We start from the raw sequence: 23,083 nt of genomic DNA, 5'->3' as shown, positions 1-23,083 counted from the left end.
GGCGGGTTGTTGTGGACTTGTTGGGCCGAAGGGCCTGTTTCCACACTGTAAGTAATCTAATCTAATCTACTGCAGCAAGTCCAAAACAGAAACGTTAACGTTAGTAGAATGGGATTCATTGAAATGGATAGCAGCTGAAAGGTCGGAATTGTTCCTAATGACAGAGTGATGGTGTTCCGTAAAGCATTTGGTCTCACAAATGCAGGATGAGATTGAAAGCAGTACAAGTTAAATGCTGCTGGAAGTGTAAGGTATGTTTGGTTTGGTACCTCAGACAGTGAGGAGGAGTTTAATGGTCATGTGTTACACTGAGATTGGACGGGAAGGGGTCATGACTGAGGAAATGTTAGGAGTGATGGAAAAGTAGACCAGGGTGTCAGATTATGAACATCCACCATATTCTTTTGTTCTTTTAGATCAATTCTCCAGTCTTTCCTATGCATGCATATCCTTGCTAAAACATGATGCACAGAACTGTACACAATATTCCAGCTAAGATCTAACAAGTGTATCGACGTTTCGGACATAAAGCCCTTCTTCCTCACCCTCACCTTAACCTCCCTCCACCTATCGCATTCCCAATGCCTCTCCCCCAAGTCCCTCCTCCCTACCTTTTACTTTAGCCTGTTTGGCACACCCTCCTCATTCCTGAAGAAGGGCTTATGCCTGAAATGTCGATTCTCCTGCTCCTTGGATGCTGCCTGACCTGCTGCGCTTTGCCAGCAACACATTTTTCAGCTCTGATCTCCAGCATCTGCAGTCCTCACTTTCTCCAAGGTCTAACAAGTGTCTTACTAAAGTTCTACATCACCTCCTTATTCTTGTACTCTACACCCTTATCAAGACCATAAGACCTAGAAAGAGACAGAAGCCATGCAGCCCAACTCTACTTACCTGCCTCTTCATTTGATTCCCTTATTGATTCCCTGCCCATCTATAATCTGTGCTCATATACACCAAGGTCCCTTGGCTTCTGCATCCCCTTCAGAATTATATTCCCCCTCACCTATTTTATATTGTCTTTCAATGTTCTTACCAAAATGCACCATCTCACTTCTCTGTACTGAAGCTCATCTGATAACTGTTATAGAATCCCTTTAGCATGGAAACAGGCCCCTCAGCCCAACAAGCCCACACCGACCCTTTGAAGAGTAACCCACCCAGAGGCATTCCTCTACCCTATTACACAATATTTACCCCTGAGTAATGCACCTAACCTACACATCCCTGAACACTGAGCAATTTAGCATGTCCAATTCACCTAACCTGCACATCTTTGGACTGTGGGAGGTAACCCAAGCAGATCCGGAGAGAATTTACAAACTCCACACAGACAGTCACCCAAGGCTGGAATCGAACCCAGGTCCCTGGCACTGTAAGACAGCAGTGCTAACCACTGAGCCATAGTGCCGCCCCATAACTATCCATCTACTCAACCAAATTTGGCTATGTTCGTTTGGCTACCCTCCCCTTTTTACAAATCTTCCAAGTTTCATGTCATCTGCATAAAGATCAAGATCATTTATATATTACATATATAGGAAAAGCAAGAGTCTCAATACTGATTCCTGGGGAATGCCAATATAAACTTTCCTCCACCCTGGAAAATATCCACTGATGACTGTTTTATATCATTCAAAATTTTGTAAGCATATTACAATTAACTCTTATATTCCAGGAGCAATAAAACACTTGCCACAAGTGTATTTTATTGTACTGTATCAAACATCTTCTGAAAGTCCATATCCACCACAACAGCATTACCCTCATTGAATCAGTCACCTCTTCAAAATTCTCCAGCAAGTTAATTAAACTTGATTTCTCCTTTAGAAGTTCATGCTGACTCTGCACAATCAATCAATCATCTTTTTCCATGTGGCTACAAATTCTTTCCAAATAAATTGCCTCAAAGTTTCCCTATGCTGAAGTTAAACTGACTGGTCTGTAATTAGTGGGCTTATTCTTACAACCTTTCTTGAACAAGGCTGTAACATTTGCAATTGTGCAGTCTCCTCGCACTTCTCCCAACTTTCGAAAGACTGAAAGATTATTGCCAGTGCCTTTGCAATTTCCATTCAAAATCCTTAGATGCATCTCATCTGATCCCAGTGCCTTGTCAACTTTAGGTACCAAATATCTATCCGCCAGAGTTAAACCTTGTAACCTCTGAACAGGAGACCTACCATACTTGAAATATTAATTTTATTTCTCTTCTCAAACTGCCAGACCAGAGTTATTCTAGCACTGCACTTGTTTCAGATTTCTAGGATTTTGTTTTTAAACACTGATTTAGATTTCATTTCTTTATCCCTTACACCAACTGAATTGCTATTCTCTATCCTCCTGTCAGTGCATCTCTTAAGTACTTTGTGAATACAATATCGGCCTACTATTCTCGTTTGATTCCCACATTGCTGCCAAGTTTAAAATTTGTTTAAGATTCTGCCAACAGCATCAGCAAAATGCTTCACAAGGAATTCAGTCCCAATGTTTAGCTGCAACACATTTGGCTGAAACAGTTGCCAGTTTCCCAAAAGCCAGTGTCCGAGAAACCTAAAGCCCTACCTCCTATGCCATTTTTACAGCCACGTACTTATGAACCTTTATCCTCCAATTTCTGTATTCAAATGTGGCACTTGAAGTAATCTAGAGATTACTACATTTGAAGTCCTACTTGCTAACTTCCTATGTAGCTCCCTAAATTATGATTTCAGCAGCAGCCCCCTCCTACCCAAATCATTGGTAACAACATGGACCATGACATCTGGCTGTTCACCCTTCCCTAAAACATTTTGCAGGTGCCTGTGACATTCTCGATCCTGGCACCAGAGAGGCAACATATCATCCTGAAGTCACGCTGACAGTCACATTTCAAAAGTTACATTTAAGAAGCAAAGGAAAAGAAAATAGATTTATAAGAACTTGAAGGCTTACTCTGCCTGCTTCTCTCATCATCTAGGAAGAAAGCACCCGGTCAACGAGTAAACTGGGGAAATGGGCATGCACTAAGAATTCAAGAATATCTACATTTTTTTGGCACTGCTAAGATCCAACAATTAAACAACAACTGTCCTTGTCGGTTATAACACCTCAAAGTCTCCAAGGACTTTTAAACTACACAATCTTTACTCCTCTTCTGTAATAGACTGGTGGATTACCCATTTTGCATTGCTTGATGTTGCTGTTTTTGCCTCAAGGTTAGTACAAGTAAAATTCCTCTTTCAAAAAATCCTAAAAATCATTTCCTTCATTCTGGTCTAGTAACTACGTTTAATTGTGTGATAATGTGTGGCAATTGAAATAAAAAATGTTGTGAAGACCGACAAAGAGTGGGCTAAAAAGAGGGAAGCTGATTCTCCTCCTCGCCTGATCAGAACAGAATTACTAATGGAGACTTCCGAATGATGAGCCCAGCAACTTAAGTATCACATTACTACACGTAGTAACTGACTGAATGCTAGACATTTTGTAATAAGTATATATAAACCTTGACATAATCATCTTTTTCCTCATGTTAGGCCACAGATCAGCCACAATCTCACTGAATGGTAGAGCAGGCTTGAGCGGCTGAATGCCTTCTACTGTTGTATATTCCTATTAAAAAGGTAGCTTTGTTAATCAAGGATGTCATTAATACAGTATTGAGAGATGACCTTAGGTCAAAAGAGCAAGATATTAAATGGATTTGGTTGAAGATTTAAAAAAAAAGGAAAAATAGGACATTACTTGTTAGATTAGTTTATAAGCTCTTAACATAGTAACATTGCATTACAATCTATGCAGAAATAAATAAATGGAATACTTCAGAAAGGTACTGTAATAATCACAAGTGACCAGAATCCATACATAATGCAAATCAGACTGGCAAAACGTAGTCAAGAAAATGTGCTTGTACAGTGTATTTGGGACAAGCTGAAAGCAGTACATTCTAGAACAGTGAGCAGACAATTCTCGGCCTGGTAAAGAGATATAAGACAGGATTAATCAGTAACCTCAAAGGAAAGGAGCCTCTAGATGACAGCGATCACAACATGATAAAATTTTATGTTAGTTTGAAAGGTTAAGTGTGGGTTCAACATACTTGTGCTAAACCTGACTAAAGGTTTAGCGAGTAGGACAGGGTTATGATTCTAGTGCTAGCTTTACTACTGAGAGACTAAGTTAAAAAGGTAGGACTTTGCAGATGGAGTGGCAGAACTTTAAGGATATATTTAATAACTCCTTTAAAAAACCTTCTATTCCAATAAAAAGGATTGTTTGAGAAATATTCATCATCCACAGCTGAATGAGGAGATATAAGATCACTTCAAATGGAAAGAAAGCCTGACAAGGAATAGTGGCAGGTCAAAAAATTGGTCAGATGAGAACAAGCAAAGAATGCTTTCACCTTCAGTTTTAAGTCAGAGTATGAGAGAAAGCTAACCAGCAATGCAGAAACAGACAGAGCTCCGGCAAGTATTTAAATAAGAAAACAGTAGCTATAGTTAGCATTCGTCTGAGAGATTGTGGGGAATTGATACTGGTAAACATGGAAACAAACAAATGTTATGGGTCTGCCTTCACTACTGAAGACTTAGAAAACTTTCCAAAGGTATTTGAAGATCATGAGGTCAAGAGGAGGGAAGATCTTTCACTATTGCCAATGAGAAACGATGCGGGGTTACAGACAGTGGATGCATTGGCTAAAGTCTTCTGAAACTTTAGATTTTGGAGGCCTCAGCAGTTTGGGAAATTATCTAATATAACTTCTCCATGCAAGAAAGAAGGTAGAAAGTGATAAACTATATGCTAGTTGTGTCATGGGAATGTTGCCAGAATCCATTATTAAGGAGATTATGGAAGGATACAGAGAAAACAATGTAATCAGGCAGAGGCAGGTTTTGTTAAAAAGAAATTGTATTTTACTACGTTATTAGACTGACTATGTTTTGAGTGCAAGTAACAAGTAAGACAGATAAAGAAGATCCTGTAGTTCTGGTACACTTCAATTTCCAAAAGACATTTGATAAAGTGTCATATCAAAAGGTTACTAAACAAGAAAAGATCACATGGCATGTGAAGAAACATTAGCACTAATAAAAGGTTGTTTAACTAACAGGAAGTGGAGAATATGGATAAATGGGTTATTTTAAAGTTGGCAAGCTGTAACCACCAGAATAATGCCTTTAGAGGGCAGTTGAGGTGGGAAATTTCACAATCTTTAAAAAGACTATCGACGAGCATTCCAAATAACATAACATTCAAAGCTATGGGCAAAGTGCTGGAAAGTGGACTATGTAGATTTTGTTAAACATAGAACAGTACAGCATGGGAACAGACTCTTCAGTCCATGATGTTGTGTCGAACATGACACCATATTAAACTAGTGCCATCTGTCGACATCACCCCATTCCTTGAATATTCATTTGCTTAGCCAAGAAGTCCCTTGAACGCCCCATCTTATCTGCCTCCACCACCAGCCCTGGTCCACACTCCTACCACTCTGTGTGGGGAAAAAAAAGACGTCCTTCACATCTCCTTTGAACTCTTTCCCCCCCACCTCCCCTCCAACTTTAAAAGCATGGCTCCTAGTTTTAGGCATTTCACCTCTGGGAAAAAAGTTCTGACCTTCAACCCTATCTATGCATCTCATTTTACAGACGTCAGGTCTCCTCTCAGCTTCCACCGCTCCAGAGAAATCAACCCAAGGTTTTCAAGCCTCTCTTTATAGTTCATACCCTCTAATCCAGGCAGCATCCTGGTGAACCACTTCTGCAACCTTTCCAAAGCCTCCACGTCCTTTCTGTAAAGTGGCGACCAGAACAGAACGCAATTCTCCAAGTGTGGCCGAACCAAAATCTTATAAAGCTGCAACATGATATCCTGACTCTTGTACTCAATTCCCCAACCATTAAAGGCAAGCGTGCTAAACGCCTTCTTTAGCATACTATCTACTTACATGGCCACTTTCAGGGAGCTATGGACTTGAACCCCAAGCTCACCCTGGACAACAATGCTGTTCAGGGACATGTCATTAATTGTATACTTTTCCTTAACATTTGAACTCAAACTGCTTAAACAGCAGAGGGCCCACTATGAATCCCTGCAGAACACCATTAGTCACAGACTGCCAGGCTGAAAACAACTGTCCACCACTACCCTTTGCCTTCTAAGGGCAAGCCAATTCTGAATTCACATAGCCAAGACACCGTGCATGCCATACATCTTAATCTTCTGGATGAGCCTCCATGAGGGACCTTGTCAAAAACCTTACTAAAATCAATGTAGATAACATTCACAGCTCTACACATTGAAGTTTGAGGTGACAAAGATGATCAATCAAGATATGACAGGCCCTGCAGTAAACCATGCTGACGGTCCCTAATTAGGCCATTCTTTTTCAAATTTCAGTTAATCCTATTACTAAGAATTCTCTAATAGCTACCCAACCACTGATGTGAGACTCACAGGTCTGTAGATTATCCTTATTTCCCTTCTTAAACAGAGAATAATATTAGCTACTCGCCAGTCCTCTGGGACCTCTCCAGTGGCAAAGGACAATTCAAAGATCTTGGTCAAGGCCCCAGCAATCTCTTCTATTGCCTCTCTCAACAACCCGTGGTAGATACCATCTGGCCCTGGGACCCATCCAACTTAATGCTCTTCAAGAAACCCAACACCATTTCTTTCTGGATCTCAAAATGCCCCAGCATTTTAGCATGCTCAACACAAATCTCACTATCCACCATATCCTTCTCCTGGGTGAATACCAATACATAGTACTCATTTAGGATCTTGCCCACATCCTCTGCCTCCAAACACAAGTTCCCTCCTTTATCCTTGAGTGGTCCTACCTTCTCTTTAATTCTACTTGCCAAGGTCATTTCATGTCCCTTCTTGCTCTCCTAATTCCCTGCTTGAGTTCCTTCTTGCTTTCTTTATATTCCTCATGGGCCCTGTCTGAATTTAACTTAAATCTTACATATGCTTTTTTCCCTTTTGACTAAATTCATAATCACCCTCGTTAACAAAGGGTCCCTTACTTAACCATCCTTGTCCTTCCATATTAGGATATGTCGGTCCTGAACTCATCAGCAGATCTTTAAACAATTCCCACCTGTCAAATATGGACTTGTTAACTTCTCCCATTAACACTACCCAGCTCCTTCCCAATACTCATGGAATTTGCTCCTCACCCAAATTATTACCTTGCCACAAACTCCTGACTTATCCTTATTCATAGCTATTTTAAAACTTAAGGAAGTTATGATCACTGTTTCCAAAATGCTCTTCCACTGATAGACCAGTCACCTGGCCAGACTTATTAGCCAGTACAAGGTCTGGTATGGTCCTCATCTAGTTGGACTATTCACAATGTTCCAAGAAACCCTCTTGGATGCACTTAATTTCTGCCCCTTCTAAGCCTCTTGTTGTAAGAAAGGCCCAGTCAATATTGGGGAATTTAAAGTCACCCACTATGACAACTGTTTTTATTGCATCATTCCATGTCCCTCAATGTTGCGTTGACTGTTGGGGAGGGGGGAGGGAACCTATACAGAGGAGCCTCGATTATCCAAATGCCTCGGGCGGGAAGTATTTTGGATAATTGAATGTTTGGATACCAGATAACACAGTTTAGCCAAGCATTAGGACCTTGCAATCTTGTCCAGATAATACGAAATTTGGATAACCAAATGCCGGATAATCAAGGTTCCTTTGTAGCATAATTCCATCAAAGTGATTGAACCATCTTATTTTTGAGCTACACCCATATCGTCTCAGTGGATGGGGCCTCCAGTATGTCCTGTCCGAGTACAGATGTTGCATCTAACATTCCTGAAGAAGGGCTTATGCCCGAAACATCAATTCTCCTGTTCCTTGGATGCTGCCTGACCTGCTGCGCTTTTCCAGCAACACATTTTCAGCTCTAACATTGGTTAGGCCACTTTTGAATATTGTGTGCAATTCTGGTTTCCCTCCCTCGTAGGGATGTCGTGAAATTTAAAAGAGTTAGAAAAAATTTACAAATATGTTGCCAGGGTTGGAGGGTTTGATCTACAGGAAGAGGCTGAACAGGCTGGTGGTTGTTTTCCCTGCAGTGGAGGCTGAGGGGTGACCTTATGGAGGTTTATAAAATCTTGAGAGGCATGGATTGGTACATACACAAGGTCTTTTCCCTGTGGTGGGGAAGGTCAAAACTAGAGGGCATAGGTTTAAGATGAGAGGGGAAAGAACTAAAAGGGACCTTGTCATGCAAAGGGTGGTGCATGTATTGAATGAGCTGCCAGAGGAAGTGGTGGAGGCTGGTACAATTGCAACATTTAAAAGGCATCTGGATGGGTATATGAATAGGAAGGATTGAGGGGGATATGGTTCAAGTGCCGGCAAATGGGACGAGATTAATTTAGGACATCTGGTCAGCATGGACAAGTTGGACTGAAGGGTGTGTCCCCATGTTGTAGATCTCTGACAGTATAACATTCTCCCTAATTAGTAATGCAACTCCACCTCTTCTACTTTCCTCTCTATCTTGCTTAAAACAATGAAACCCTGGAATGTCAAGCAGCCAGTCCTGTCACCCTCTCAGCCAACTCTCTGTTATGGATACAACATCATAGTCCCACGTACTGATTCAAGCTCTAAGCTCATCTGCCCTACTTGTAATACTCCTTGCATTGAAATAAACACTTCAGTCTATTAGTGCCATAACGTTCATTTACCTGTCTCTGCCTGTCCTTTCTTTCTGATTTACTGATCCTAACCTTTACCTCAATCTCTCCACTTGCTGACCTGCTGCTCTGGCTCCCAGTCACTCTAATTTAAACACTCCCATGTAGCACTGGTGAACTTCCACGTGCAGATATTGGTTTCTCTCCAGTTTAGGTACAACTTGTCCCTCTTGAACACGTCACTCCTGTCCCGGAAGAGATCTCAATGATCCAAGAACTTGAAACCCTGCCCCATGCATCAGCTTCTTAGCCACGCATTCTTCTGTCCTATCTTTCTACTCCTTGCCTCACTAGCACGAAGGACTGGTATTAACCCAGAGATTACTACCCGCAAGGTCCTGCTTTTCAGCCTTTTTCCCCACTCCCTTTATTCACTCTGCATAATCTCAACCTATGTTGTTGGTGCCAATGTGCACAACATCTGGCTGCTCACCCACTGCTGGTGCAGAGGGCTCTTCTGTACTGAGTTTATGAATAATACTGGGCTAGAAGTGTTTACAATTTGTTTCAATGACTTGAATAAAGAGACAGAACATATAGTTGGGAAATTTGATCAGATTAAATCAGAAGGAAGGTAAGGCAGGATCACAGTCAAGGGCAGGTGAAGCGAAAGAAAAAAAACTCTTGGCATAAGTAGCATATTGTCGTTGCCCATTTCGGCAGAAAGAGAAGCAATATTTTGGTGTCTCCCTAGCGCAGCAGGTGCTAGTGGCTGGTGATCCCTCTCTCCCTTCACACTTCTATCGCCATCCAGTTTCTAAATAATTAGCAGCGGAAACTAGAAGCAAAGGCCTGCTGTCTAGGGAATGAAGTCTGGAACAGTGGTAGGAGGTTTGACAAGACATCCAGCACCTCATGCAGGGTGACAGAGGGTGGCCATGCCAGGGTGCTGAGGTCTGGGGTACCAGCAGCAGCTGATCAGGCGCGGTCAGGTTGGGCTCTCCTCTTGCCCCGGTGTGTTGGTGGTGCAAGAGGAGAAACACCACCGTCCGGGAGAAAGCAGCTGATCGCTCTCGGCTGTAAAAACGTGACTCTCAGATCTCGGTCTGTAAACGGCCTCCACTGATTCACAATGTCCCCCCCTCCGTCCTTTAGCGAATACCTGAATTGAGCCGAGCCGGGTTGTGGGACCGGGGTCTTGTCCGTGTCCAGGGCCGGGCTGCTCCCCCTCCTCCATCCCCGCGGGAGCTCGCGCCGTTAACGGTCACAGCACGATGCCACCTTCTACCGAACGATTGCCCCGCGCGCAGGGCCCGGAAGCATTTCTATGAAATTGACCATGATCCCGGAAACGAAAAGCGGGGACCGAACCTGAGGTCACATGTCCGCACCGTCAAGTCGGAAGAAAGATCTAAGCCGACCACAGTCCTCCTCGTTCACACTGGCTCCGAGGTGATGATACTCTCACTGACTGATTTATCTGATCAGATATGGAACCACTTTGAATTGCACACGTTCGTACCACAGTCAGAATCAGGAAATACATATCAAACAACGCAGCAAAGGTGAAAATAAGAAACTATTTATAAAATAAAGGCTCCACCTCACTTTTATTTCAGTTTTTATCTATACTTCCTCGTTTGCCTGTAATCTAATGACAGACCGGAAATGAATATGGCAGGCTGGCTCCGTGACGTTAGGTTATTGACAACATTGTTGACCAATAGGCGGCCAGTCTCACGGCAACGAGCCGTTCGACTGAACGTCATTGCACCAATCCGGTAAGGCCAGGGGCGGGCCTAACGGGAGAGCGAGTCCGGTTGTCACGGAGGAAAAAGAACGCGAGCGGCGGGTAAACGGGCGGCGACGCAGCGGTCAGGGGCTTGCGGATTCAGAGTGAGAGTCGCACAGAGAATAGCTCGAGAGAGTGAGCAGGTACCATTCTTTCGGATAGACACCAGCACCGCGGCTCCACAGGTAGGGGAGGCGGGGATCCGACTTCAGTTGGTTCTCAGGGAGAGTCTGCGGCAGGCCGGGTCTTGCCCATTGGCTTCAAAGACGAACTCCACAGGCGCTATTGGGAAGAGGGTGAACAAAGCGCCTGAGTGTGAGCGTGAGGCCGAGCTGGATTGTGCTGGAGCCCGGAGTGAACAAAGCGACTCGTTGTGAATGCGAACGTGTGGTTCACTCTCTCTCTCTCTGTGTGTCTGCGTGTGTGAGAAGGATTGCCTGACCATAGGTTAACCCGTTTATGGGAAGTGAGTGGGAGAGTTCATCTGGCTTTGATGGGGAGTGTGCGAATCTCAACTCTGGATTCCCCTTCCTCAACCTTTCTCGTCTTCTCTAATCGCGCTTTAAACCGACTTCTTTAAGTCAAATTTCTGCTGTCATATCTTGACTGATAAAGCTCCTGTGAAGTAACTTGAGACGATTTCTTGCCATATAACGGCAAATAATTGCCGTCCTGACTGCCGGCAGGTCCTTGGGTTGTTCTGTTCCTGATTGTGGTACGTGTGATTATGAATACTTGGTTGATTTGTGAGTCTCAAGAATTTACTGTCCTCGGTCTGATTGTGTATGAGACAGTTTTATGTTATGGTAGGATAATATCGGAAATTCAACGTGGTATAACAAATGGTTGTGGACTTAAAATATTAACTCTACTTCATGCTTTTCGCAGACAAATCCTGCGTGTTTCCGGCATGTTTTGCTTTTATTTGTATTTTACTATTGGAGAGAAATGGTGAGGCAGTTGTAGTTTGGAGGCACTGTTGCCTTTTTTAGTTTCAGTTTCCACTTTTCTATTGTTCTCCCTTTTAGCAATTGTGTGATCCATTGACAATAAAATTTGCTCGTCAAAAGTGCATTCTATTGACATCCTCTGTATTCAGGTGGCCCAGGAGAAAGGGATGTTGAGTCACTTATTATAGAGGAGAAAGTGAGGACTGCAGATGCTGGAGATCAGAGCTGAAAATGTGTTGCTGGAAAAGTGTAGCAGGTCAGGCAGCATCCAAGGAGCAGGAGAATCGATGTTTTGGAATTCCTGAAGAAGGGCTCATGCCTGAAACGTCAATTCACTTATTATAGAGTCAAAGAGATCTACAGCACAGAGAAAGGCTCTTCGGCCCATCCGCCTAACTATTCTTATCCCAGCACTTGATCCATCGCAAATGCATACCTGAATATTTTTTAAAAACCCCCCACAAGCATTGAGTTCCAGATTCCCTCTGTGCTGTCAGTAATAATGTTTTTCGTCATTTCCTTTAAAGCTTCTGCCTTAAATCCATGCCCCAGGTCATTTAATTCTCCATCAAGCAGAAAAAGTTTCTTCATATGCTTATCTGTGCTTCTCATAATTTTATACATTTCAGTCATATCCCCTCTCAGTCAGCCATGATGGTATACTTGAGCCTTTCTGTGACTATTGGGACTTCAGGGGTCAAAGATGATATGGCAGTTTAGTTTTTGATAGAATTTGCTAAGTTTTCTTTGCCCTTCATGATCTGAGTTCCTATTATTTGTATCCTTCTGAAAGGAGCATGTTGGCTTTGTACTTTGTATTAATGCCACTGAGACACCCTCAAAGAGAAAAAATCCATAGTACGTAGCCCTGATAACTCAGATATTTTTAGAATTAAAAATTTTAACCACCAAATAATTTTTACCAGCTTATGCAAATAAATTGCAAAAGTAGAAATTTTGTGCTGAAATGTTTGAATGATCAGCCTTTGAAATAAGAGGTATATTTGACAATAGTGGATTTGACTTGTATTGTGCAACTGTTGGAAATAGCTCCTTTAATATAAACAGTCTTAGTTCCAGGTTTACATTTCCTACATTTTTATACAACTGCACTTCAAAACTATTTAATTGGCTGCAAAATGCTTTGAGAACTTTCTAGGATCATAACAGTCACTCTTTAAAATCAGATTTTTTTTAGTTGTATTGGATGTGAAAATCAACATTTACGCATTTTAAATACGTTGGCATTGTATGTTACAGTTTGCACTCACCTCGAGTCTAATATGCGTCCTAATGACGTGGCTTTCTACTGTGTTTCAGAGAAATGCTGTATTGTGTTGAAAGCAGTTCAAAAGTTATTCAGTTCTCCTTTTGCTGAATATGTCTAATTTATACAATAGGGCGCAGCTTGTAGGACAGAGCAACTTGAATATGAAAATTTTGTTTACTTCAATGGTGATATGTACATTGAGGAGAAAGTGAGGACTGCAGATGCTGGAGATCAGAGCTGAAAATGTGTTGCTGGAAAAGCACAGCAGGTCAGGCAGCATCCAAGGAGCAGGAGAATCGACGTTTCGGGCATGAGCCCTTCTTCAGGAATGAGGAATTTACATTGACCCCATTATGCAAAGAAGCAGAAGCTTCTTTGATCATAACTGATGTTAAAATCCTCAACTCCACTTTCCTGCTTTAATTCTCAAAACTTTTGATTCCCTTACTGATTTAAAAAAAAATTGTCTGTTTCAGCCTTGACTATACTTAATGGCATAGCCTCACAGTCATCTGTGGTAAAGAATCCTACAAATTACTATTCTCTGAGAGGAAAAAATCTTCCTCATCCCTATCTTAAAAGGGTGATCCCTTAGTCTGAGATTATCCGCTCTGGTCCCAGAAACATGTTCTGTATTTAACCTGTCAAGTTCCCAAGACTTGAATCTGTTCCAGTAAGGTTGTACTTCGTTCTTCTCAATTCAAGTGAGTACAGGCCCAATGTATTCAACCTCTCCTCAGAAAGCAGTTCTTCCAAACAAGAGTTCAGCCTAATGAACCTTCTGTGGACTGCCTCCAAGGCCAGTGCATCTTTCCAAAACTATTGGAAGTTCACGTTCAAAGTTTATATTTTGCCGCATCATTATCTTTTAGATTGTCTTTAGTTGGTTTTAGAACTTTCCCAATCATCTGACTTGCTACTAATCTTCAGCACATTGCATGTTTTTCTTTCAATTTGACACTAGCCTTAACCTCGCTGGTTCACCATGGTTGGCTTCTCACCTTCCCATAACCTTTCTTTCTTTGTCTTTGCTGTGCGCCACTAAAATAGTTTCTTAAACTTCTGCTGTTGTTCCTCAACCATTTTTTTTAGATTAGATTAGATTACTTACAGTGTGGAAACAGGCCCTTCGGCCCAACAAGTCCATACCGACCCGCCAAAGCGCAACCCATTCAGACCCATTCCCCTACATTTACCCCTTCACCTAACACTAAGGGCAATTTAGCATGGCCGATTCACCTAACCTGTACATTTTTTTGCCAAAATCCTTTTGAGTCCTATCCAGCTAATTCAACCCTCATTGCTTTATAATTACTCTTATTCAAGTTAGCACAGTTGTTTTTCTCCCTCAAATTGAATGCTAAATTCTACTTTATTATGGCCAGTTCTGAGGAAGGGTCACTTGACTTGAAACGTTAACTCTGATTTCTCTCCACAGATGCTGCTACACTTGCTGAGGCTTTTCCAACAATTTCTATTTTATTCCTTATTTATAGCAGCCACACTTCTTTCGGCTTTTGTTATGGTCACTGTTCCCTAGATGTTCTTTTAATCTGACATTATTTATTAAACCTGTCTCATTACATATCATCAGATCCAAAGTAGGCCTGATTTTCTAGTTAGATTCACAGCATGTTAGGAGGGTTTTTTTGAGCAGTATGCAAATAGTCCAACTCAGAAAGGTCTATACTGGGTCTGGTGTTGAGGAATGAGCCTGGCCAGGTGGTTGAAGTTTCAGTAGGGGGTACTTTGGAAATAGTGATCACAATTCCCTAAGTTTTAGAATACTCATGGACAAAGACGGGTGGTCCCAAAGGAAGAGTGCTAAATTGAGGAAAGGCCAACAATAGCTAAACTCAGCAGGAGCTGGGGAATGTGGATTGGGAGCAGGTGATTGAAGGTAAATCAGCATTTGATATATGTGTGAGGCTTTTAAAGAGAAGTTGATTAGAGTGCAGAGCAGACATGTCCCTGTGAAAATGAGGGATAAAAATGGCAAGATTAGGGAACCATGGATCACCAATGAAATTGTGAGACTAGCTAAGAGGATAAAGGAAGCATACTTAAAGTCTAGGCAACTGAAAACAGGCTAAGCTTTGGATGAATATTGGGAAAGTAGGATCAATTTGAAAAGAATTTAGAGGGCTAAAAGGGGTCATGACATATCTTTAGTAAACACTGTGAAGGAAAATCCCAAAGCCTTTTATTTGTATATAAGGAACAGGAGGGTTACCAGAGAAAGGGTTGGCCCACTCGGGGACAAAGAAGGAAAGTTATGCATGGAGTCAGAGAAAATGGGTGCGATTCTATCAATCGGTATTTACCAAGGGGAGGGGCACGATAGATGTTTGATTATGCTAGATCAAGTCAGCATAAAGAGGGAGGACATGTTGAGTATTCTAAAAGGCATTAAGATGGACAAGTCGCTAGGTCCGGATGGGATCTATCCCAGGTTATTGAAGGAAGCGAGAGAGGAAATAATTGAGGCCTTAACAGATATATTTGCAGCATAAATGAACAAGGGTGAGGTTCCGGAGGACTGGAGAATGCTAATGTTGTCCTCTTGTTTAAGAAGGGTAGCAGGGATATTTGACCGGTGAGCCTGACATCAGGGAAGCTGCTGTAGAATTTACTGAGGGATAGGATCTATTTACGTTTGGAAGAAAATGAGCTTATCAGTGATAGGGAACATGGTTTTGTGCAGGGAAGGTTATGTCTTACCAACTTAATAGAATTCTTTGAGGAAGTAATTACTGTTTTATATGCTGTTGCATTGTTTTGGAACTTTGGAAAAAAAAGTCAAAACAACAGCAGTTTAAAAGGGAAAAGAACAGACAAAGGAAGCACATGGTGAGGACAGTGCAGGAGAGTGAGAGAGAGAGAGAGAACCTGCATAACTACTGCCTTTGCTGTTTGAATTCATGTATCGTTGGACGTCGGAGTGCGTCTGGGAAAATTAACAACAGTGAAATTTGCAACTGATCTTGGAGGAACCTGTTTGGGTGAAGTTCCCAGCACAGAATCAGCCAAGTTAATCGTTGTTTTAAGTGTATCGAACAGAAAGGCTGTAGTAGTGATTAGAGTGGGTTCTTTCTTGATTATATGTTTTTGGAGATATGTCTCTTGATTAAACTTAAAATATAAGCCATAGCTATTAATTTAACCTGGGGCAGTGTTTTGTAGAGGAATAAGACGGTGTTATTTTCTGGTTCTGTAGATTGTGAAGGAGCAAAAGTGGCCTTTAGTACAGTGATATGTACTTCTTGTCAGATGTGGGAGTTTAAAGAGAGTTTAAGGGTTACTGTGGATTATATCTGCCATAAATGCTGTTGTTTGCAAATCTTATTAGATTGAATGGATCGGTTGGAGAGACAGTTAGAAGCAATGAGGAATTTGCAACAGCAACAGTATGTGATGGATGGCAGTTATAGGAAGGGGGGAGGAAGGGGGGAAGGCTCAGATACAGTCATATAGATGGGTTAACTCCAGGAAGGGTGAGAGAGGTTGGCACCCAGAGCAGGAATATTTTGTGGATATACCCATTTAAAATAGGTTTGCTGTTTTGGAAAATGTAGGGAGTGATGGATTCTCAGGGGAACGTAGCCCGAGCAGCCAAGTTTCTGGAATTGAGACTGGCTCTAATGCAACGAGGGGTACGTCGGCTTCCAAGAGATCAATTGTGTTGGGGGATTCTGTAGTCCGCGGTACAGACAGAGGTTTCTATGGCCAGCAGAGAAAAAGCAGAATGGTGTATTGCTTCCCTAGTACCAGGATCAAGGATGTGTCAGAGAGGGTGCAGAATGTTCTCACGGGTAAGAGGGGCCAGCAGGAGGTCATTGTCCACATTGGAACCAATGACATTGGAAGGGAAAAAGTTGAATTGACATTGGAAGGGAGATTACAGAGAGTTAGGCTGAAATTTAAAAAGGAGGTCCTCGAGAGTAGTAATATCTGGATTACTCCCTCTGCGAAGAGTTAGTGAGGGCAGGAATAGGAGGATAGAGCAGATGAATGCATTGCTGAGGAGCTGGTGTATGAGGGAAGGATTCACATTTTTGGATTATTGGAATCTCTTTTGGGGTGGAAGTGACCTGTACAAGAAGGACCGATTGCACCTAAATTGGAAGGGGACTAATATACTGGCAGGGAGATTTTCTAGAGCTGTTCAGGAGGATTTAAGCTAGTAAGGTGGGGTGGAGGGGGCGGTGGGACCCAGGGAGATAGTGAGGAAAGAGATCAATCTGAGACTGGTACAGCTGAGAACAGAAGCGAGTCAAACAGTCAGGGCAGGCAGGGACAAGGTAGGACTAATAAATTAAACTGCATTTATTTCCATACAAGGGGCCTAACAGGGAAGGCAGATGAACTCGGGGCATGGTTAGGGACATGGGACTGGGATATCATAGCAATTACAGAAACATGGCTCAGGGATGGGTAGGACTGGCAGCTTAATGTTCCAGGATACAAATGCTGCAGGAAGGATAGAAAGGGAGGCAAGAGAGGAGGGGGAGTGGCATTTTTGATAAGGGATAGCATTACAGCTGTGCTGAGGGAAGATACTCCTGGAAATACATCCAGGGAAATTATTTGGGTGGAACTGAGAAGTAGGTAAAAACAAGGACTGCAGATGCTGGAAACGAGATTCTAGATTGGAGTGGTGCTGGAAAAGCACAGCAGTTCAGGCAGCATCCGAGGAGCAGGAAAATCAACGTTTTGGGCAAAAGCCCTTCATCAGGAATGCCGGCAGGGTGGAGAGATAAATGAGAGGAGGGTGGGGGTGGGGTGAAAGTAGCATAGAGTACAATAGGTGAGTGGGGGTGGGGATGGAGGTAATAGGTCAGGGAGGAGTGTGGAGTGGATAGTTGGAAAGGAAGATAGACAGGTTGGACAAGTCATGGGGACAGTGCTGAGCTGAAAGTTTGGAACTGGGGTGAGGTGGGGGGGGAGGGGGAATGAGGAAACTGTTGAAGTCCACATTGATGCCCTGGGGTTGAAGTGTTCCAAGGCAGAAGATGAGGCGTTCTTCCTCCAGGCGTTGGGTGGTGAGGGAGCGACGGTGAAGGAGGCCCAGGGCCTCCATGTCCTTGGCAGAGTGGGAGGGGGAGTTGAAATGTTGGGCCACAGAGCGGTGTGGTTGATTGGTGCGGGTGTCCCAGAGTGTGTCCCTAAAGCACTCTGCTAGGAGGCGTCCAGTCTCCCAAATGTAGAGGAGACTGCGTCGGGAGCAACGGATACAATAAATGATATTGGTGGATGTGCAGGTAAAACTTTGGATGTGGAAGGCTCCTTTGGGGGCTTGGATGGAGGTGAGAGAGGAGGTGTGGGTGCAGGTTTTGCAATTCCTGCGGTGACAGGAGAAGGTGCCAGGACGAGAGGGTGGGTTGTTGGGGAGCGTGGACCTGACTAGGTAGTCACGGAGGGAACGGTCTTTGCGGAAGGTGGAAATGGGTGGGGAGGGAAATATGTCCCTGGTGGTGTGGTCCATTCGGAGGTGGTGAAAATGTCGTCGGATGATTTGGTTTATGCAAAGGTTGGTAGGGTGGAAGGTGAGCACCGGGGGATTCTGTCCTTGTTACGGTTGGAGGGGTGGGGTTTGAGGGCGGAGGGGCAGGATGTGGACGAGATGCATTGGAGGTCATCTTTAACCACGTGGGAAGGAAGATTGCGGTCTCTAAAGAAGGAGGCCATCTGGTGTGTTCTGTGGTGGAACTGGCCATCCTGGGAGCAGATATGGCGGAGGCGGAGGAATTGAGAATACAGGATGGCATTTTTGCAGGAGGTAGGGTGGGAAGAGATGTAATCCAGGTAGCCGTGGGAGTCGACGGGTTTGTAAAAAATGCCAGTGTCAAGTCGGTCGTCATTAATGGAGATGGAGAGATCCAGGAAGGGGAGGGAGGTGTCAGAGATGGTCCAGGTAAATTTAAGGTCAGGGTGGAATGTGTCGGTGAAGTTGATGAATTGCTCAACCTCCTCGTGGAAGCACGAGGTGGCACCAGTGCAGTCATCAGTGTAGCGGAGGAAGAGGTGGGGAGTGGTGCCAGTGTAACTATGGAAGATGGACTGTTCTACGTAGCCAACAAAGAGACAGGCATAGCTGGGGCCCATACATGTGCCCATGGCTATCCCTTTGGTTTGGAGGAGGTGGGAGGATTCGAAGGAGAAATTGTTAAGGGTGAGGACCAGTTCAGCCAAATGACTGAGTGTATCGGTGGAAGGGTACTGTTGGGAATGTCGGGAAGAAACGGAGGGCTTGGATGCCCTGGTCATGGCGGATGGAGGTGTAGAGGGATTGGATATCCATGGTGAAGATGAGGCATTGGGGGCCAGGGAAACGGAAGTCTTGGAGGAGGTGGAGGGCATGGGTAGTGTCTCGATCTACTCTTTGGAAATAAGGCAGGGCAGGTGACTGAGGTGTCAGTAGGGGAGCACTTTGGGGCCAGCGACCATAATTTGATTAGATTCAAAATAGTGATGGAAAAGGATAGACCAGATCTAAAAGTTGAAGTTCTAAATTGCAGAAAGGCCAATTTTGATGGTATTTGGCAAGAACTTTTGAAAACTGATTGGGGGCAGATGTTCGCAGGTAAAGTGACAGCTGGAAAATGGGAAGCCTTTAGAAATGAGATAACGAGAATCCAAAGAAAGTATATTCCTGTTAGGGTGAAAGGAAAGGCTGAGAGGTATAGAGAATGCTGGATGACTAAAGAAATTGAGGGTTTGGTTAAGAAAAGAAGAAAGCATATGTCAGGTATAGACAGGATAGATCGAGTGAATCCTTGGAAGAGTATAAAGGAAGTAGGAGTATACTTAAGAGGGAAATCAGGAGGGCAAAAAGGGGACATGAGATAGCTTTGGCAAATAGAATTAAGGAGAATCCAAAGGGTTTTACAAATACATTAAGGACAAAAGGGTTACTAGGGAGAGAATAGGGCCCCTCACAGATCAGCAAGGCGGCCTTTGTGTGGAGCCGCAGAAAATGGGGGAGACACTAAATGAGTATTTTGCATCAGTATTTACTGTGGAAAAGGATATGGAAGATGTAGACTGTAGGGAAATAGATGGTGACATCTTGCAAAATGTCCACATTACAGAGGAGCAAGTGCTGGATGTCTTGAAACGGGTAAAGGTGGATAAATCCCCAGGACCTGATCAGGTGTACCCTAGAAGTCTGTGGGAAGCTCGAGAAGTGATTGCTGGGCCTCTTACTGAGATATTTGTATCATCGCTAGTCACAGGTGAGGTGCCAGAAGACTGGAGGTTGGCAAACGTGGTGCCACTGTTTAAGAAGGGTAGTAAAGACAAGCCAAGGAACTATAGACCAGTGAGCCTGACCTTGGTGATGGGCAGGTTGTTGGAGGGAATTTTGAGGGACAGGATGTACATGTATTTGGAAAGGCAAGGACTGATTAGGGAGAGTCAACATGGCTTTGTGTGTGGGAAATCATGTCTCATAAACTTGATTGAGTTTTTTTGAATAGGTAACAAAGAGGATTGATGAGGGCAGAGCAGTAGATGTGATCTATATGGACTTCAGTAAGGCGTCTGACAAAGTTCCCCATGGGAGACTGGTTAGCAAGGTTAGATCTCATGGAATACAGGGAGAACTAGTCATTTGGATACAGAACTGGCTCAAAGGTAGAAAACAGGGTGGTGGTGGAGGGTTGTTTTTGAGACTGGAGACCTATGACCAGTGGAGTGCCACAAGGATCGGTGCTGGGTCCATTACTTTTTGTCATTTACATAAATGATTTGGATGCGAGCATAAGAGGTACAGTTAGTAAGTTTGCAGAAGACACCAAAATTGGAGGTGTAGTGGACAGTGAAAAGGATTACCTCAGATTACAACAGGATCTGGACCAGATGGGCCAATGGGCTGAGAAGTGGCAGATGGAGTTTAATTCAGATAAATGCGAGGTGCTGCATTTTGGGAAAGCAAATCTTAGCAGGACTTATACACTTAATGGTAAGGTCCCAAGGAGTGTTGCTGAACAAAGAGACCCTGGAGTGCAGGTTCATAGCTCCTTGAAAGTGGAGTCACAGGTAGATAGGATAGTGAAGAAGGCGTTTGGTATGCTTTCTTTTATTGGTCAGAGTATTGAGTACAGGAGTTGGGAGGTCATGTTGCAGCTGTACAGGACATTGGTTAGGCCACTGTTGGAATATTGCGTGCAATTCTGGTCTCCTTCGTATCGGAAAGGGTTGTGAAACTTGAAAGGGTTCAGAAAAGATTTACAAGGATGTTGCCAGGGTTGGAGAATTTGAGCTATAGGGAGAGACTGAACAGGCTGGGGCTGTTTTCCCTGGAGCGTCGCAGGCTGAGGGGTGACCTTATAGAGGTTTACAAAATTGAGGGGCATGGATAGGGTAAATAGGCAAAGTCCTTTCCCTGAGGTGGGGAGTCCAGAACTAGAGGGCATATGTTTAGGGTGAGAGGGGAAAGATATAAAAGAGACCTTGGGGCAACCTTTTCACGCAGAGGGTGGTACGTGTATGGAATGAGCTACCAGAGGAAGTGTTGGAGGCTGGTACAATTGCAACACTTAAGAGGCATTTCGTCGGGTATATGAATAGAAAGGGTTTGGAGGGATATGGGCCGGGTGCTGGCAGGTGGGACTAGATTGGGTTGGGATATCTGGTCGGCATGGACAGTGTTGGATCGAAGGGTCTGTTTCCATGCTGTACATCTCTATGACTCTACGTGACCAAGTTGATTGATTGGGGGAAGGGCTATAGATGTCACATACATGGACTTCAGCAAGGCGTTTGATAAAGTTCCCTCTGGTAGGCTGATGGAGAAAGTGAAGTTGCATTGGGTTCTGGGTGTACTAGCTAGGTGGTTAGAGAACTGGCTGGGCAGCAGGAGATAGAGAGTAGTAGTGGAAGAGAGTTTCTCAAAATGGAGAACTGACCAGTGGTGTTTCACAGGGATCTGAGTTGGGATCACTGTCGTTTTGTGATATACATAAATGATCTGGAAGAAGGTATAGGTGGTCTGATTAGCAAGTTTGCAGATGACGCTAAGATTGGTGGAGTAGCAGATAGTGAAGAGGCCTGTTGGAGAATGCAGCAGAATATAGTTTGGAGAGTTGGATGGAAAAATGACAGATGGAGTTTAGTCTGGTCAAATGTGAAGTGATCCATTTTGGAAGATCCAATTCAAAGTGAACTGTACTGTAAATGGAAAAGCCCTGGGGAAAATTGACGTACAGAGAGATCAGGGTGTTCAGACCCACTGTACCCTGAAGGTGGCAACACAGGTTGAAAGAGTGGTCAAGATGACATACGGCATGCTTTCCTTCATTGGACGTGATATTGAGTACAAGAGTTTGCAGGTCTTGTTACAATTGTATCGGACTTTGGTTCGGCCACGTTTGGAATACTGCATACGGTTCTGGTTGCCACATTACCAAAAGGATGTGGATGCTTTGGAGAGGGTGCAGAGGAGGTTCACCAGGATGTTGCCTGGTATGGAGGGCACTAGCTTTGAAGAGAGGTTGATTAGATTCGGATTATTTTCTTTACAAAGACAGAGGTTGAGGGGGACCTGATTGAGGTCGACAAAATCATGAGAGGTATAGACAGGGTGGATAGCAAGAAGCTTTTTCCCAGAGTGGCGGACTCAATTACGAGAAGTCATGAGTTAAAGGTGAGAGGGAAAAGTTTAAAGGAGATATGCGTGGAAAGTTCTTTACACAGAGGGTGGTGGGCGTCTGGACCGCGTTGCCAGCGGAGGTGGTCGAGGCAAGAACGATAGTGTAATTTCAGATGTATCTAGACAAATGCATGAATGAGCAGGGAGCAGAGGGATATAGATCCTTGAGAAAATAGGTGACACGTTTAGATAGAGGATCTGGATTGGCGCAGGCTGGAGAGCCGTGGGGCCTGTTCCTGTGCTGTAACTTGCTTTGTTATTGTTCTTGGAAACGGACCCTAATCCTTCCTTGTGCCTACCTCTGCCAATCTAGCTGCCCCAATCAACATGAAGATTGCAGACACATGTGAATAATGCGCTACATTATTTTTACATGCCTTTGTTAGCTCTTGATTTATACTAATTCTAACTGAACGGTTATTGTGAAAGGACCTATAGAACACTCTTTCCAGTGTTGCCATCCCCTTGTTACTTTTTAAACTCCACGCATATGGGTTCTAATGTTCTGATTCAAATATTTTCTGGCTCTATTACATACTTCATCCGTTCTTAACAATACCACTCCACCTCCCATTTTTCCCTATTTGTTCTTTCCAAAGGTCACATGTCCCTGAATATTGAGCTCTCATTAGATCTCTTTGTAACCGAATCTCTGTATTAGCTATTAGACCATAACTAATTATATATATTTATGCCATTAATTTATTTTGTTATTCAATTGAAGAGCCATTCATTAATTTATTTTGTTATTCAAGTAAAGAGCCATTCATT

At 43.5% G+C, this 23,083-nt stretch overlaps 2 protein-coding genes across 4 annotated transcripts in view; one reads left to right on the top strand and one right to left on the bottom strand.

Annotated features, from left to right (window-relative positions):
• Positions 1-10,205, bottom strand: part of ociad1 (OCIA domain containing 1) — a 32,140-nt gene extending 21,935 nt beyond the window's left edge. The window contains exon 1 of the mRNA XM_043691356.2: positions 9,811-10,205. Coding sequence (XP_043547291.1) covers positions 9,811-9,885 — 75 coding nt within the window. The 5' untranslated portion in view covers positions 9,886-10,205. The remainder of the gene's footprint in view (positions 1-9,810) is intronic.
• Positions 10,206-10,445: 240 nt separating this feature from the next.
• The window catches only part of fryl (furry homolog, like), a 477,034-nt gene continuing 464,396 nt past the window's right edge, over positions 10,446-23,083 (top strand). For 2 of the 3 annotated variants that reach the window (XM_087987980.1, XM_087987968.1), the window contains exon 1: positions 10,454-10,583. The gene's annotated coding sequence lies outside the window, so the exon portion shown is untranslated. Of the gene's footprint in view, positions 10,584-23,083 lie in introns of all 3 variants that reach the window. The other variant, XM_087987974.1, reaches the window with a different exon arrangement.

Source organism: Chiloscyllium plagiosum, unplaced genomic scaffold (assembly GCF_037043375.1).
Source record: "Chiloscyllium plagiosum isolate Xiang-an unplaced genomic scaffold, Cpla_swu_hap1 HiC_scaffold_1, whole genome shotgun sequence".
In the NCBI taxonomy this organism is placed as follows: Eukaryota; Metazoa; Chordata; class Chondrichthyes; order Orectolobiformes; family Hemiscylliidae; genus Chiloscyllium; species Chiloscyllium plagiosum.
This window is presented reverse-complemented; position numbering and strand designations above follow the sequence as displayed.